Source organism: Anas platyrhynchos, chromosome 5, assembly GCF_047663525.1.
Source record: "Anas platyrhynchos isolate ZD024472 breed Pekin duck chromosome 5, IASCAAS_PekinDuck_T2T, whole genome shotgun sequence".
Taxonomy (NCBI): Eukaryota; Metazoa; Chordata; class Aves; order Anseriformes; family Anatidae; genus Anas; species Anas platyrhynchos.
In genome coordinates, this window is record NC_092591.1 from 39,764,719 (window position 1) to 39,781,525 (window position 16,807).

General features: G+C 32.7%; 1 protein-coding gene across 1 annotated transcript in view; it reads left to right on the forward strand.

Annotated features, from left to right (window-relative positions):
- The window catches only part of LOC101793866 (formin), a 150,277-nt gene that overhangs the window by 80,667 nt on the left and 52,803 nt on the right, over positions 1-16,807 (forward strand). Inside the window, exons 10-12 of the mRNA XM_072038908.1 lie at positions 1,249-1,395; positions 4,547-4,606; positions 6,663-6,783. Of these exons, the coding sequence (XP_071895009.1) occupies positions 1,249-1,395; positions 4,547-4,606; positions 6,663-6,783 (328 nt within the window). The remainder of the gene's footprint in view (positions 1-1,248; positions 1,396-4,546; positions 4,607-6,662; positions 6,784-16,807) is intronic.

A 16,807-nucleotide genomic window follows, 5' to 3' on the forward strand; every position in this document is an offset into this window, starting at 1 on the left:
TTTGTTAGTATACCCCTATGCAATCTTAACTTGCTTTTAGCCTGTGTCAAATCAGAGACCATGTGCTTTGTCCACCATGAAAGTACTGGTAATACAATGTAAACATACTAATACAGTGAACTGTATAGTAGCTGCCTATAACATACATTAACTTATTGATTTCCCATGGTATCCATATATTTCTGTTACCATGATAGAGCAGATTTCTAGTACCTGACAAAGCTTTACCTAAGGTTTCTTCACAATGAATAACTGAAGAGAAGATTTTGAAATTATAACAAAATATTACAAGTAAAATGAAATAAGAATTAAAATTAAGATTAAATAAGAATTAAAAGAGAAATTAAATAGTGTCCTGAAACAGCCTGGCCGTTTTATTTATTTATTTATTGTTATTTTTTATCTTTTGAACAGCTTTGCTGCCACAAATTACCCACACTCTATTCCTTTGGATATTCTTTGCATATTCTGAGAAAAATAATTACTTAGTATTGCCTTTCCAAAGTAGACACAAAGAACTTGTATGAGATAGGGGAAGAGTCATTACCTTTAGTTTACTAAAGAGGACCTCATATGACAATTGATTTTTTCAATGTGTTTAAAGCTACATAGTTAAGAATTAGGCTCATGGCCTCAGAAGCTTGATTGATAAGTGTCTTTATATAGAAATTAAAATAATTTATTAATTCTCCACTTTGTTACTAGATTTCTTTTTTCTTTTGAGGCATAATAATTTTGTCCTTTACCCTGGTATATCTACACTAAGTATATATAGATTCTGAAATGTGAATTTTCAGAGCACCAGGGCCAATGGGAAGCAGACTGAATAATGACTTTCTGAGTGTAACCCAGTGGCAGCAAAAATAACACGTCTCCATTTGACTGTGCATTATGTAAACTCATGAAAAAAACACTTTGTCTGTGAGATTTTTAAAGGCTACTGAGGATATTTAGTAATATCCTGCTGTAAAACTTCTTCCATTAATCTTTCTGTCATCTACATAGTATATAATGCTATATAATTTACCTCATGTGGATTAAGTTAAAGATAGTATCTTAGGCAGCTATAGTCTAATAAATTCTGCTTTTAAATGTTTGATTCCTGTACCAGTTTTAGCTTCCTTTCCCTGTAGAGGCACATGAGAAACAAAACTTCCTTTAGCAAAAATAAAATCTAAAAAACTTTGTTGTACGAGCAATTAGATTTTTTGTGCCAATGTATGTTTCATACTAATATCCATTTTCCAGGCTTTGCTGAACATGACAAGTGTAAAGGAAATTTTAGGTTTGATTCTGGCTTTTGGAAATTACATGAATGGTGGGAATAGGACTCGAGGTCAAGCTGATGGATTTGGTTTGGAAATACTTCCCAAACTAAAGGATGTCAAAAGCAGAGTAAGTACTCTATTTAATTAAAGATTTATTTTCTGATATCTTTCTGTTCCACCATTTGTCCAAACTTAATCATTTCTCATTTCTTTGCTTGAAAGAGTGAGGCACTTTGTACTATTTTCTTCTTTTTCCTCCACACTTTTTACCTCTTTCTTCTACTTATACACTTGTCTTCATAATCTCCTATTTCTTCTATTCACTACCACTAAAATAATTTTCTCTTGTGAGAACTTTGGTGTGTCTGTTTTACTAGTTTTACTAAATTACAGTAGGTAGAGAGCCATGAGAGATCACAGACCACTGAAGTCTTCTCCAGTAAATATACCCGTACTTTCTTCTTTTAACTGTAGCTGTATATGAGTAAAAAGGCTTTAAAGGTCATTTTTTAAAAAAAAAGCAACATAGAATGTACACTAAAGAATTAGACATAAAGTATTTAAATATATAAATTACAGGATTTTAATCCTCTTCAAAAAAGTGTGTCAGATCCAGCAAGATACTGTCAGTCTTTTTTTTTTGAATTGGCAGTTAAGCAGATAAAGGGCATGAATTCTGAATGGCATAAACAAGCAAATGCTCATAGATGGCAGTAAATTATTTTTGTCAAAAATTGAGAACCAGTAGCCCATTTTTGATTAGTCATGCTAGGAACAAAATAAGGCTCAGACACACTGTGCATGCCTTTTGAGATGAGGTTACCTTGATCCTTATTTCAGCAGGGTAGAGGTTGAGGTGCTAGATAATGCAGACAATGGAAACACCACTCAAAAATACTTCTCTGCTAAAGCATACCTAGGTGCCGTAAGGATAGCAGAACTAGCAAAGAGTAGGAGGTATTTTCTACCGATGTTGGTAAAGATTTGGAGGTAGAGAAAAACTGTTTTCTCACATGCTTCCTCTTTTCCTAATTGAAGTGTTGTTCTAAATTGTAAGGAAAATACAGTTGTTTTTTCCCCAGTTAAGCTGTATGTAAATAGGAATGTTTTCAGTTTGGGAGACAAGCAATGTCAGATAAACAGAATGTCTAGGGAGCTTTTTATTTTATTTGAGTGCCACCACTAACAAAGAATAAAGCCAAGATTTAACAATTTTTTCTGTGAGCCACTGAATTTAATGAAAGATTTTCCAAAGGATTTGTGTCTTTTGTCTCCTAACTCTTACTTTCCTCTTCACTGCAATAGTTCAGCTGTCCCATATGACCACTTTTTTCCAGTTCTACTCCATGGATAAGACACAATACAGGCTGCAGCTAAACTAAATCTAGGCCCAGTTTCCCAGTATTCAGGTGTTCATTGGTCAGCTAGCTGCCATGAGGAAAAACATAAAACAACTGAGCTCTGACTGGCTTTTCTCAGTTGAAGTACTAATTTTATCTCTTTCTATCTAACCATTAACTTGTAAGAATTTAATCTTCTCTGGGACTTTCCAATTTGGCTGGATTTAGTCAACACAATGCAAAATTATGAGTTATGAAAAGGAGTGACAGATGTACAGTATGATTGCATAAGACTTGTTCTTCAACAAAACAAGCTAAAAAATTACAGCAGTTTCTGGTATCCAAAATAAATATATATTAGTTTATATTGCTGTAAGAAGTAGGAAAAAATAGTCTCCAAAATGCATTAAAGATATCAAAGGGGCCAGCTGCTATAGGCAGATATAGAAACTTAGAGATAACTGGAGAGTGTTTTTGTGAGGAAGAATGGAGGGTCTTGCATATTTGAATACTAAGGTGTCCTGTGTCCTGTGTGTTGTTCACTTTCTGGAAATTGACAGCAAACAATATGATTTCTAGGTAAGCTAAATTCCAGGAGCTAAGGTAAAATGTCAACATTGAATGTCTTTTATTTCATGTAATGGTTATTTGTTGTCACAGGGATGAGCCTAGAAAGCTACTCGTTACAAAAACATGAATAAAATAAAATAAAAAAATCATAGCTCACCACCTCAAAATCTCTGTGTTTTTTCATAAAAATGGAAATACCGTTTAAACAAAAGTCATAGATTTGATAGCTAAATATATAAAAAATAGAACAGGCATATTTAACTTCAGAAGAGTAATCAAATAATCATAAGCCACCTCAATTCTTTTTCGTCACACAACCTGCCAGCGATGTATTCTGAAATAGTTATGTAAGCAGAGTGGTTTTGACTACATGATAGCAATCACTTGCTTAGTTAAGAATTTTGCTGGTGTTTGATATTAATAAAATATTATGTATTTTATTATTATGTATTTTGGCTGTAATATAGGGGAGGCAGCTGTGTACAGGAATTCAGGCATTCACATACATTTGTACCAATACTTGTCAATATAGGGTATAAAAACATACATATATTAAAACAAACAAACAAAAACCAACAGCAAAACACCCAAAGATCCCAGATATAATTCCCTATATTCTAATTCTTTTCTGTTGTTGAATAGTACCTTGTAATGTGTAAGTCAAAGTTTTCTCCTTTTCCTTTAGTTCATGTCCTATGCTGAACCAATGACATACAATAAAATAAAACATTGTATATATTCATTGTATGCAGGACCAACGGAAATGATGTTTCCACAAAGACAGCATTAAAATTAATGTTTTTAAACAAAAAGGAGATTAAATATACTTGTTAGGTACATGCTGTCTGGTTTTGTATTTTGTGGAAAATACGAAAATTGCATTTGTCCCTTCCAGATCTTCATTGTAGGTGACTCGAGACTGGTCAAGTCAAGAATTTCAGCTAACTTAAATATATAAGATATTTCACTATATTTTTTTAGTTAATATTGTATTCAGGAATTACATAATAATATTATTACAGTGCATATATGATATAATATTCTAATAATATTATTAGTGATATAGTTAATATAATACAAGAATGTCTTGTATTATGAAAAAAATGTACAGTGGCAGCTTCTCCCACTGGATGTTTTCTGTACCGGCTATTTAGAATGTCTAGGTCCAGTGGTAACATAATCAAACCTGTGATTGTTCTATAATTTTTTTGTCAGCAATGTTAGGAATAATGATATTTTGAATTCTTCTTCTCACAGCAATAAAACTAAATAATACATTTTTAAAATACAGTAATTTTTCACTTACTTATTTAATGTTTGTATGTATCCCTAATCCATTTTTAATGATATATTACTGTTTTTCCCTAGGATAATCGTATTAATCTTGTGGATTATGTTGTTATATATTACCTGCGCCATTGTGATAAGGTAAAAGATTTATTTGCCATACACCTCTCTAAAAGTGATTTCTTTAAGATTTTGTAAAAGGATTTGCATCTGCCTTTTTTTTTTTTTTTTTCTTTCCATTTGACCACAGTAGCTGTGGACCTCAGTAAGTCTGAAATTTGCTGTAGGTTCTGTGATAGGGCTTTGGAAAATCTTACATTAACTCTGGAACACAACAAAGACAGTGTGTGACTCTTGCAGGCTGGACAGGTTATCCCTCTAATCGCTTCTTCTTATACCTGGTTACTATAACATAGCAAATTTTTTTTTTTCAATGTGATAATAATGCAAGACAAAAGCAATAAACATCACAAACGTCTCTCGTGACAGAATACAATGACAGGTTGATATTTTAGAATAGGTGACTCAGTTAATGGAGGTGGAATTAGATAAGGAATGTGGGAAGAGGCATGGCTGCTGATTTGAGTTACGTGTGTTTATGGGGCTTATTGATGTGTCCAAAGTTTTGGAGTAGAAAATTTGAACTGTTTTCTTCAAATGAAAATGTCACTATTGATTGATTTTAAGTATGTAATTTCTTATTTTTGAAATTAAGATGATGTCTCTGTTTGATATTTGAATTCTGGTCAGTTCTGGCCAATTGACCAGAATGATTTTTCCTGGCCTTATCCCCAGTTGAATATAAACATTATTTCTTTTTTTTTAATTATTTTATTTTTATTATTGAAAGGTGTTTTTTTTTTGGTTCCTTTTTTTTGTTTGTTTGTTTTAATTCTTACATAGAATGTAAGAATGTTGTCATAGGTATTTTTTCAAGGAGTAAGACTAAAGTAACTGAAGACATCTCTAGCACTGGAAGGTCTGCACGTCAGGACATTGTGGAACAGCTCCTGAGGCTGATCTATAGAAAAGACAGAAAACTAGCAGATATGTAGATCTGTACAAATAGGATTGTTGATTTCGTTTGTTTATTTGTTTGTTTTTTCCTGAAGCAGGAAAATAAAGTTACTTTACCCTAGGTGCCTGTCTTGTAAAAAAAAAAATCTCATTACAAAAGCAATTTTGTCTAGTCTGTAATTTTATTTATTTTTTTTATTGTTCCTGTAAAGTTCCTGCTATAGAGTTTTCATTCAGGGAATTCTGTAAAAACAAAACAGCTTATCTTCTCCTCAGAGGAAGTGGAGACAATTTAAATTTTTTTCACTCTACTCTTTTCTTTCCCTGAGTGTTCATATCTTTCTAATAATGAAATCATTTGTTCGCTGTTTACAAAATTGTTAGTTCTCCAACCCATGAGCTTTCCTTTACTTCAGTCTGAAATCTGTGTGCAGATAGTAGTTTAAACTCACTAGTATACCGTTAGGCAGAATAATGTCATTGTAGTACTGTTTATACACTGTACTTGTTAAATTTCCCCTGCTTAGAATCTCCTAAAGCTGTTGGATTTTCTTTATTATTTTTTTTTAAATTTTTTTATTATTTATTTTATTTTTATTTTTTTATTTTTATTTTGTTTTTATTGTGCTAAAAATTAGGTATATGCTTTGGAGTTCCATACAGATATTAAACATATTTATTGAACTGCAGAGACCTTCAACAATATATTTTTCTCTGTATAAAATACGCCAGGCAATATATAAATATTGTTTTCAATTTATCCATATGAAGCGTGTATATATGTATTGCATTGGGAAAGAGTGAAGCCACAAACTTTTGGCGTAAGATCACTTCCTCTATTGAAACAGGCATTCACGTTATCTGATTTTAAGAAACTTCTAATCTGCTATCTAAATTTCTGTTGATATAAAATTACCTAAAATGTTAGGTAATTGTTGCTTCGTAGTTCAAATTGAGCACAGTTTGCATTACAGCGTCTAAAAGGAAGATTCAATACTCAGACTGGTCAGGATTTCATCTTAAATTATATATATATATCATCTTTTAGCAAGAAATATTTAAAATATGTTTGTTTGTTTGTTTAATAGTGTTTTATAGATGCCATTTCAAAAAAGTAATTTATTTCACTCTGAATGCATTTAATTTTCATAGTGGCCTGTTTGTTTGTTTGTTTGTTTAGGAAGCAGGAACAGACAAGAGTATTTTTCCTTTACCAGAACCACAGGATTTTTTCCAGGCCTCCCAAGTTAAGTTTGAAGACCTAATAAAAGACTTAAGGAAACTGAAGAGAGACCTAGAAGGTAACTGGGAACTTTGAAATTTGTTCTGCTAACAACTAAGTGCCATTTAAAATGTGACCTTTATGAGGTTTGCTTATTGCTAATTAGGTTTATAGTGTTGATTCATTTGAAGTTTTTACACTGTGGCACAAACTACCCCCATAAAACAGAAAAAAATATTTCAAACTCATGACTTAATAAAAATGAAAGTAAAGGTACTGAAAAATAATTTTCTATAATTCCCTTTTACAAGTGAAAGACCCCTAAAGAAATGTGTGAATTTTTCTCTGGCTTCTTCACAACTGTATGTTTAACTGTAGATAACCTGCTAGTTCCATAACATAAATACTTCCTTCAGTACTCATGTAACAACAATTTAACAGCTTCAAGACAGAGTTTAATACTATTAATGTAGAAATAAAACACAGCTTGCCAAGGCACAGCAAAGGGAAATGGAAAGCTCCAGTTCAAAATATTTTAATCCTGGGACATAAAATAAACATTTAAAAATGTTTATTATAAAGAGGGGTTCAGAAACCCAGCTCATCTATCAATCAAGGTATTGAGTGGATATGAAGTCGGAAGGGTTGCTCTCTAACTGTTACAAGCAGTTTCATTTTTATTTTGTGCTTCATATGACTCTTAAAAATAAATCCAGTGAATGATGACTGAATATTTCAAGCCTGTCATTTTTGCTAAGGCAAAGCTGCTATTTTTACTGAAGCAATTACACTGGGGACAGAATCTGCATAAAAACTCATAAAAATCTCCATTTACATTTAGATAACACATCTGCATCAAAATACAAGAGTATTTTTTGAATCAGAGTTGAACAAGCTGATTTTTCAATGTGAAGCAATGAAAACTGTTAGAAATAATTTATTGTTACAGTTAGAAATGGCTAAATTAGGTCACTAATATCTTTAGGATAGTTTCAAAGGTTAACAGTGGTAGGAAGGTATCAGTTATTGTTTGTTCGACCCGGGCAGAAGTGAGTGCTCTATCTCCTCTCATCGCTTGGCCCTGTAAAACCCTTGGCCTGCCCTCTTTTGGGCTAGTTTGTGCAGAAACATGATCTGTGTTTGATCTTGTACTTTTTCAGCATGTAGTCCTGCTGTAATGCATCTTAGTCTTGCAGGACCTGCATTGAGGCTGTGACATTCACATCGTATTTGTTCTACATTACAAAGAGAGAGACAGAAAGTAGGATAAGCACTTCAACTAACTTAAAAAATTAAAACTGCAGCTTTCCTGTAATCACTGATTTCTCTTTCAACGTGTTTTCTTAGATATTCAGAGAAATTTTTTTATGTTGAGGTTGTTTTCACAATTTTTCTTTGTAAAGATGTATTTGAAACCCATCCAAAGCAATTAACATATAAAGTTAATGACAGCAAAGATTTGAAACAAAAAAGGTTGTGGAAATGTTTTCAGATGTTGGTATTTTATCACTCAGAAATATGCAGCAGGATTCTAACAAGCATTCCTGTGAATAATTTTTCCTACATTTAAACAAAGAAGCAGTCACTCATATAAAAATGTTGTATCTCTTTCAAACATTCCCTTTCAATTTTTTTCTCTTCAGATAATGCTGCAGTTTATTTTTAAATCAAAATTTTAATTGAAGAGGTTATAATTTTAACACGTTCAGCAAAGATTTGATGAGTCTCTGTAGTTTATTGTAGCCATTAAAAAGTTGTGGCTGCTGGCAGAATACCAGTGAAAGTCTAAAGCTGAAACAGATGTGAGTAGCAGAAACCAAGTCCAGAGAAGCGTCGGGCCCAGCTATCCAGACAGGCGCGGCCCTTCAGATGTAAATAATTTGAACAATATTAACTGGAGCTGCCTATGTTATAGGGTACATTGGATTTATTTCACACTTTGGTTGGCTAAGGTAGTCTTAAACAGATTACCATGAAAGTGGGATGAGACAAAGGTAATAAATGAAAGAGAGGTTTTCTTATGTGCTGTGTGGGAACAAATGAATGTGTCTATTAGTGACTTAGTTTTTTTTTCAGAGATTTGTACAAGATGAGTAAAAGCAGGATAAGCATCACCTATTATGTTTGAAGTCGTGATTTTTATAGAAACTCTTCATAATAGTTACCATTTAGTATTTAAAAGTATTTTTCCTAGTTAGTCAGGGCATTCATTCACCTTTTAATGACGGATATTAACATGGGAAAGACTGAATTCATGAGAGAGGCACTCGTCTTAAAGGTCTGAACTTTGGGCTTGAAATACCTAGACACTGTGGAACCAAGAGTTCAGATCTAGATGGAGCACAAACCCTTTCATCCATTTCAGATAAACAGATTGGGTTCCATGCAATTTACTATTTTGAAGTCCTTCAGATTAGACTTTAAAGGGACAGTGTCAACTAAAGTTTGGCTCAAAATTAGAACATCTCTTTTTTGAAAACCTTAGTCCAGTAGGTTTTTAACACACATTCCAGAACAGACTTTGCAGTCATAAGCATTTTTAGGTTAAAAAGCATGATTAAAAAATGCACATTTAATATATGTTTTTAAGTGGAAAGAAGTGCAAAAGCATTTGATTTTAAATAGTGAGATGGCAGTTATAGAATGAAATCTGGTTCTGCTTTAAAGTCATAGAAAAAAAAATGTTTTCTGTAAGCTTAGAATTTCATTCCAGGTCTGAATAGTCATTGCATTTCCAGGATTTCCAAGTATTGCATAGAATGGTATAAGCAGGTACACTTACACATTTGACTGGTATTAGCTTTCCAGTTCATCTTTATGTTTATGAAAACAAAGCTTTTGATTTGCATCAGTATTTAAGATCATAATATATATATTATTCCTTGTCTAGAGCAACAATTACCACTTTTTCTTTCTGTATGACCAAGTATTTCCTTTCTGGTCTGGACAGTGCCACTTGATAGGTATTGTTCTGGAAGAAGCATGGAATATTTGAAATACTTAGTCATATGAAGATTTTTAGAAAGCAAACCTCTTCACCAAAGTATAATAGACTTCTATATGTTTTACTATGAACCCTTTATTCATCTACCTCCAAAGCTGAACTACCTTAATTATTCAAAATTAATTGCATTGGAGATTGTTTCCATCTGTCATATTCATTGCTCTTCCATGCAATACAGTTCAAAAAATCTTAAAATGCTACACCATGCACACTCAAAAGCAATATTAGATTCCTTGTATCATTTACTGTAATGTTCATTATAACTTTTTAGTATTATTGACCATAACAGCTGAAAGAGCAAAGGTATCTACTGAATTGTTAAAAATGGAAACCAAAGTAGTTCCATGCTGAATGCTCTGTCCTTATTGCTCATGATAAATTAAATTTACTATAACATTTTGACATTCTGATCTCATTGAATATCCATGGTTTTTTTTTGAATTTTGCTTTTTGTGAACTTTGGCTTTTACTTTCTTTCATGGCTGCCAGTACAGATTCTATCTGCCATTGTCACACTAACGTTTTTTCAATACTGTATATTTTTTAATTTGTTACTAACTTAAGAGAGTATATGAATATATATGTAGATATTTATAAATACGCACATATATGACTGAAAAGAAATAACTTCATCTAAAATAGATACAAGACTTCATGAATCAGCTACCTTTTAATAATCAGTTGGATTTCAGTACTCCAGGAGACATGGTTTGGAGCTGGGGGCCTCTTAACCTAGTTGTTGACAGATCTGTATCTTCCAAAAGATACAACTTGCTTGCTTTTAAGTAATGCACCTACATAAAAACAGTTTATGACAACCACACCTTTTAAAATTGTATAATCCTTTTAGAAAAATTAAAAGGTAAGATAATAAACTATGCATGAAAAATGGAGAAATTACAATGTTACATTGGCCATTTTCATATTGTTTTTCATACAGAAGCATTACAAACATCTTGTAAAGAAATTTAAGTTGGAAATACCTCTGGAGGTCATCTGATCCAAAATCTTAGAGCAGGACTCACTTCACATTTAGATCCAGTTCCATAGGGCCTATTGAGCCCTAGGCTCAGTTCTGAGTCTAAGGATGGAGATTCCAACTCCTCTCTGGGCACCTCTTCCAGTGTTGAGTAAATGTCATGATTTTTTTTTTCCTTATCTCTCGTCAGAATTTCCTACATTGCAACTTGTGAGTCTTTTCCCTTTTTTTTTAGATGTACATGAAAAGTCTGTCTCCCTCTTCTCTATATTCATTAGATATCTGAACTCACCAGGCTACCTCTGCTTCTTCTTCAAGTACTTAATTTTATTTTCATTCTCAGATGGCATGACAATATACATGTTTTTTATCCTAATGTCATATAGTACGTGGAGTATCTAAATAAAGAGGCAAACAAGCACAATATGGCCTTCCTTAGCCAAGTAATTTCTAAATTCTACACAAGATGTTGCACAGGATACTCAGTACAAAATTCACTTTTTAATTGCACTGATCATGTTCCATATCAAAACTCATGTTTCCTGTGTCCTTACTTTCCTCTATTAAGTTTCACTATTCTGGTTCCGATAGCATCCCTTTCTTGCTGTTTACTTGTTCAGACAGAGAAGGAAGAACCAGAAAGGGATTGCTCTGCTTTTTTCTTACGGTGGTGATGAAGAAATCCTCATTAATGTATTTAAAGTGCTCAATGCTTAGTATTTTACACATCTTCTTTGGAAGATTGCTTTAGAAGATCACTTATAAAATCAGTCTTCAACAAAATAATCACACACATTCTGTAGACTAGTCCCATTCTGTGTTTCAAGTTGTTATCCCTCTTTGCTGTGGCAATAAATCAGCCCTTAAAGATGCTTACAATTTTTTTTTAGTATGAGAATTAGTCCCTTTTTCACCTTTTCCTGTATTTCATGTAATAGCTGAATAATAATACATAATTTCAAAACATACTTGTCTTTTGAGTAGAGACCAATTCTCTGTCTCCACAGCTTCTGTGGCCTTATTGCAGAGAAACATCCATTTCACTGGATATGATTAGTATAGGTTGTACTAGGTTGTAGTATACTATATATTGTTATAGTATTAGGTTGCCATACCAATAACAACATCATAGCTAATTAACCCTGTCTCTTAGCAAGGCTTAGACCAGAGATAATATTACACTGTTGGATCTACATTATCCTCATTCAGTACATTCCTCAGGAAGGTCTGTATATGACATTGTACTGTAAAGCAGAAATGTGTTACAAAAGACAGTGATGGAACAGAATTTAGAAATGAGAAATAGGTGGAAATTGAAATGTCACTTGTTCTCAATTCTCGCATCCGCTCTTGCTATACAGAGAGCAAAGAAGGAAGCTGCAAAAATAAAAAATAATTAGTCCATGCTCATTTAAGACTAAAGCACTCTGATTTTCCTGACTGAAAATCCTGAAAACATTTGTTCTTATCCAGAATTATGATGGAATATATTTACCAATAGGAAAAAATAAGTTTAATCGATATTATTTACAAGGAGTTGAAATAAAATATATGTGTGTTTATTACCACTGGAATCCTCAAAATAAGTTACACGTTTTTGCGTTATGTCTATTAATGAATAATAAACCAATTTTGATCTAGAAAGTAATTGATGTTTTCAGTTAATGAATTGAGAAATTTTCAGCTTTTGTTGGATTTTTATATAAGCAGAAATGGAGAAATTAATTGAATGTGTTACTGTTTGTTCAGATAGAATTATACAATTAGTTCATACATAATGCTATAGGCCAGAGGAAAAATTATTTTATAGATTAGAGTTTTAGTATAATCATAATAAAATAATTATCAGTACAACGATTACAACATTGAGAGATTTTGTCTGTTGTTTGCTTTGTTTTTATTGACAAAGGTTACTGAATCACATCATGAGAATTACAATATCAGCTTGAATGTTAACTTTCTAAATAATTTGTTGAACCAGCAGATGATTGTTTATTTGTTACAGGTCAAAATTCAAAAAAGTATCAAACATATTTTCAAAAATATGTTCAGCAGATTCAAGCCTTAGTCTAATTAAATGGAATGCTTTAAGTCACTCTAACAGTGTGATTTAGAAGTCTGAGTCACACACATTTTCTGGAAAAATTTTCCCAGAGTCAGCAGAGAAATTGAATGATATTTTCTAGGGACCAATAACTTTACCATTTTTCTTAAATATTAATTATACTTTCTAATTCTAAAATTAAACTTAAAATTTTGAAAGCATACTCAAATTTGAATTGGGTGGTGGAGCATGAGGAACCAAATAGGTGCCTGTGATGTGCAATGCTCTTTAGGTGTCAACATAAATGGAGCATGTTGTTATGTACCTGATGAGTATCACTATATTTTTGTTCTGTCCAAGATTTACATGATATATTCAGAGGCAGTACAAAATGATGTAGGGAAAAAGAGAAAAGGACAGCTTTATGCAAGGACAATTATTTTGTTTTCAATTATTAGTTGGTGAAATGAGTTTTTTTCTTCTTAGATTTTTCCGACCTCTTTTTGAATAGTCTTGTGCCTCAGCAGGCTGAGATACATTTCAGTTTGTTTTCATTTGGCAAAGGTACAACACAGGCATTAAAAAACACATTTTGTATATGTGCACTGGATTCTATTGTACAATAAAACTAACATTTTGACAGTGTTCCACTGGTAATGTTCATATGCGAATAGATTAACTAGAAATTTTACTAAGTGGAGCATTTCTTAAAATTCCATTAGATTTTCTAGGTTATGATAATCATAGAATAGTATATGAGGGTTTCAATAAGATTCAGAAGTATAGTAGAGGGGCAAACAAATTACGTTTTAGAAGATTTTATTGCATAAAAGCAGATATCTGCACATGTTCATAAAGGCTAGGGAAAAAGCTTTCTATCTGTTAAACAATGGCATGCTGTTAATTTTTTTCTTTTTCTTTTTCTTTTTTTTTTTTTTTTTTTCTTTTTTCCCTTGGCTAAAGAGTCCTAGGAAATTTCTTATTTAAAATTATTCTGCAAATGTTAAGATTCTCAAATAAATTTTGGAAATACCAAAGTAAAGATCTTCTATGCACCTTTCTTTTCTGTGTACTGTTTTACATGCATGTGTGTGTTAAGCATTGGTTGCGTAACAGCATAGTATACATCTGGAAGCAGGTATTATACATCTGGGAGTAGGAATGTTGTCCCTATCAATGTATGATGGATAATGAATGATGCAGTCTGGAGAGCTGGAAGGAACAATGACTTCATATTAATGGATCTCATCAGCTTTTCCTGTCTGAGAGAGTATGCAGTAAAAGAGAGGGCAGATCTCTCTGCTAGATTTGATGCAGTGGGTTATGCATCTGCTACCAGTGATCAAAAACTGAAAGTACATTAATTCAGACAGTGGGATAGAAATTAGTAATAGTTATGGTAATTAGCACCTAAAGAAGTATGAATTCACATAGTGATTTTAAAATCAACCAAGCAGCATACTCTAACTGAACCAAAACCATGCGCTTGATAGAAGAATTAATTAGGTGGAACTTTATGATCTGTTTTGCACAGAAAATCAGATATCCAGCAGTACAGCGAGAAAGAGGAGATCACTTCTGGTTCTGCAGTTTCAGCTTATGAACATACTGTTTCAGTCATTGCCTGGCAATTCTCTTCTATGTGTCCAACACTCCAAATAGTAATGTGTTTGTGTGTTTGGAAGGTCCTTTTTTCTCTCACTGGAAAAAGTTTAGCTCATCGATTAAAAATATTATTGCTTCTTAAAAATCTCATCATGCTTTAAATTAGCCAGACAAGATGCTTCCATTTCAGATATTTATTTTTTGTACTGTGCAGACAGAAGTGAAATGTTCTGATTTCTCAGCGGGTTCTGCTCGCGTACATTTCTACACTCCTGACATGATGTGCGGAGGTCTGTATGTTTGGATCTTGACATTAAACCAAAACTTTCTACTAATAGTGTGTGCTGGAATCACTTAAAGAATCTTACAGAGCCTTGACTGGAAAATTATGAGGGTTTAGTCATTATATTCATTTGTGTGTGCGGTTCCGTCCGATGCAATATGCTTTTCTGCTGAAGGGTGCGCTAAATGTAAACTACCATTTCAGAGAGAATACATTAACCAGAGTCTTAGACATGTTGCTATGGTGTGAAAAATATTTAGTTTTAAAAGCAATCTTTGTTCATTTTGTTAAATGTATTTTTAGGAAACAATCTTAACAGAACGGATTTAAAATGATATATATAAAATGTTGATGTGCTTTGTCAAAACAAGGAGAAAAAAAATGAAATAAAATTTCCCTTAGGTTAGTTGCAATTAATATAGGTCTGACAGTTTCCCTGCGTATCTCCATACACTGTAAAAGTTCAAAATATTTTAATCTTAAACAGAAAAAAAATCTAACAAATCTTAAATCTGAAAAACAAAGCCAGAATACCTGATAAAGTTTGTGAGAACTGTCAAGATTTACAAATCTAGTGTTCTATTAGATGTCCAGTAGAACAGATGAACCTTACGGGCTGTTTTCCAAGATTCTAATTCAATTATTTCACTTTCCCCACCTTAGGATTTATCACTTAAAACTGCTACTGTCTCATTTAGACATGAGAGCTATTGCCTTAAGCACCTAAATAGATATTTGGTTTTGTGCATCACAAAAGGAAAGTGTATTTCAAACAGAAAAAGATCAGACTGTTTAAAGTTTTACATACTGGCTTTATCCTGTGAAACAGCTTTTTAAGAGAACAGTTATTAATGAGTGAAGAAAACAACTGTGCATATAAACATTCTTGTCCTAAATTCGCTGAAAATAACTTTGCACAGAACTGTAACTATGGTGCATTTACTTTTGTGTGCTAATACTTCTTTTGCATCACATTGTTGATCTTTATTTCAGACAATAAAATCCAGCCTTGAGAATACAGAGAACCATCATGATTTGTTCCTCTTCTGCTTTTGTCTCTGCTACCTTTTTCTCAGTAAACCTCACCCCCTCTTCATGGCATTTCTCTCTCTGTTTGATTCAAGGGCTTCTGTATTAGTCAGCCTGGCTCTGGCTAGGCTGTTAGTGCTTGAACCTTCTGTGTGTTGCCATCGCTGATATCAATGACTGATTATCAATGGCAGTCCAAACCTGCAAGTAAAATGCTGTCTCTGAAATTATTCTGGAAAATAACTCAAAAGCAGTATAACTACTTGCAGTTAGAAGTTGTCAAATGTTTTGGACTGCACTCAGAAGGAATCGTGATACATCTCTTCCTGTCTCCACACTTGTTTAAAATTCTATATGAAATTGAACATTAACTTGCAGGACTATAAATAAGGACAAGAGTTGCAAATGGTATAGGTATAATGGACTGTAATTAGGCTAATGCTTGTATGTGCATACCTGCTGTAAATATGTATCTAAAGTCACGTTTAATAGCAGAAGAATATAATCAAATGCTGCAACAGCATTCAGAAGTTAAACATGTATCTCCCATAATTTTTTATTTAGCTTGGAATGCTGTTTGCAAGTAAAAAAATGTAATAAAGCTGCACCATATAAAATAAATAATGAGGAAAATGAATTAATTTATATTTACAAACATCTTGCTGAAGTTTGGGTATATAGGCCTAAAGAGTGGGATTCCTGCACTTTAAAAAGTCATACAGAAATTTGGGTTTCTTGGGTAAAACATTGAATTCATTTGAGGTATGGTTTCAAATCTCCTTTGGAACAGGAAAGGAAAGGGTTTTAAAAATGAATTATCAAATAGCAACCTTTCTGTCAAAGATCAGCTGCATTGGAACAAGGAAAAAAAAAAAAAAAAAAAAAAAAGCAAGGTTGGCAGTATAAGCTGCCAGGCTGTGAACAGACAAGAGAAGTGGGGGTTGTTAGCAACTTTCACAATAGCATAACTCATGGGGGATAGTGTCAGTGACAGGTTTATAGGAATTCATGGTGTTGATACATGGTTGCACTGTCAGGATGATTCCTGTAAATGCTACTGGTGGGTTCTGGTGAGTAAATAGTTAGTAATTTACTGTTATCAACATTAAACTATTTCTGGTTTTGCGTTTACTTTAAAAATGATGCTTAAAAAATTCCA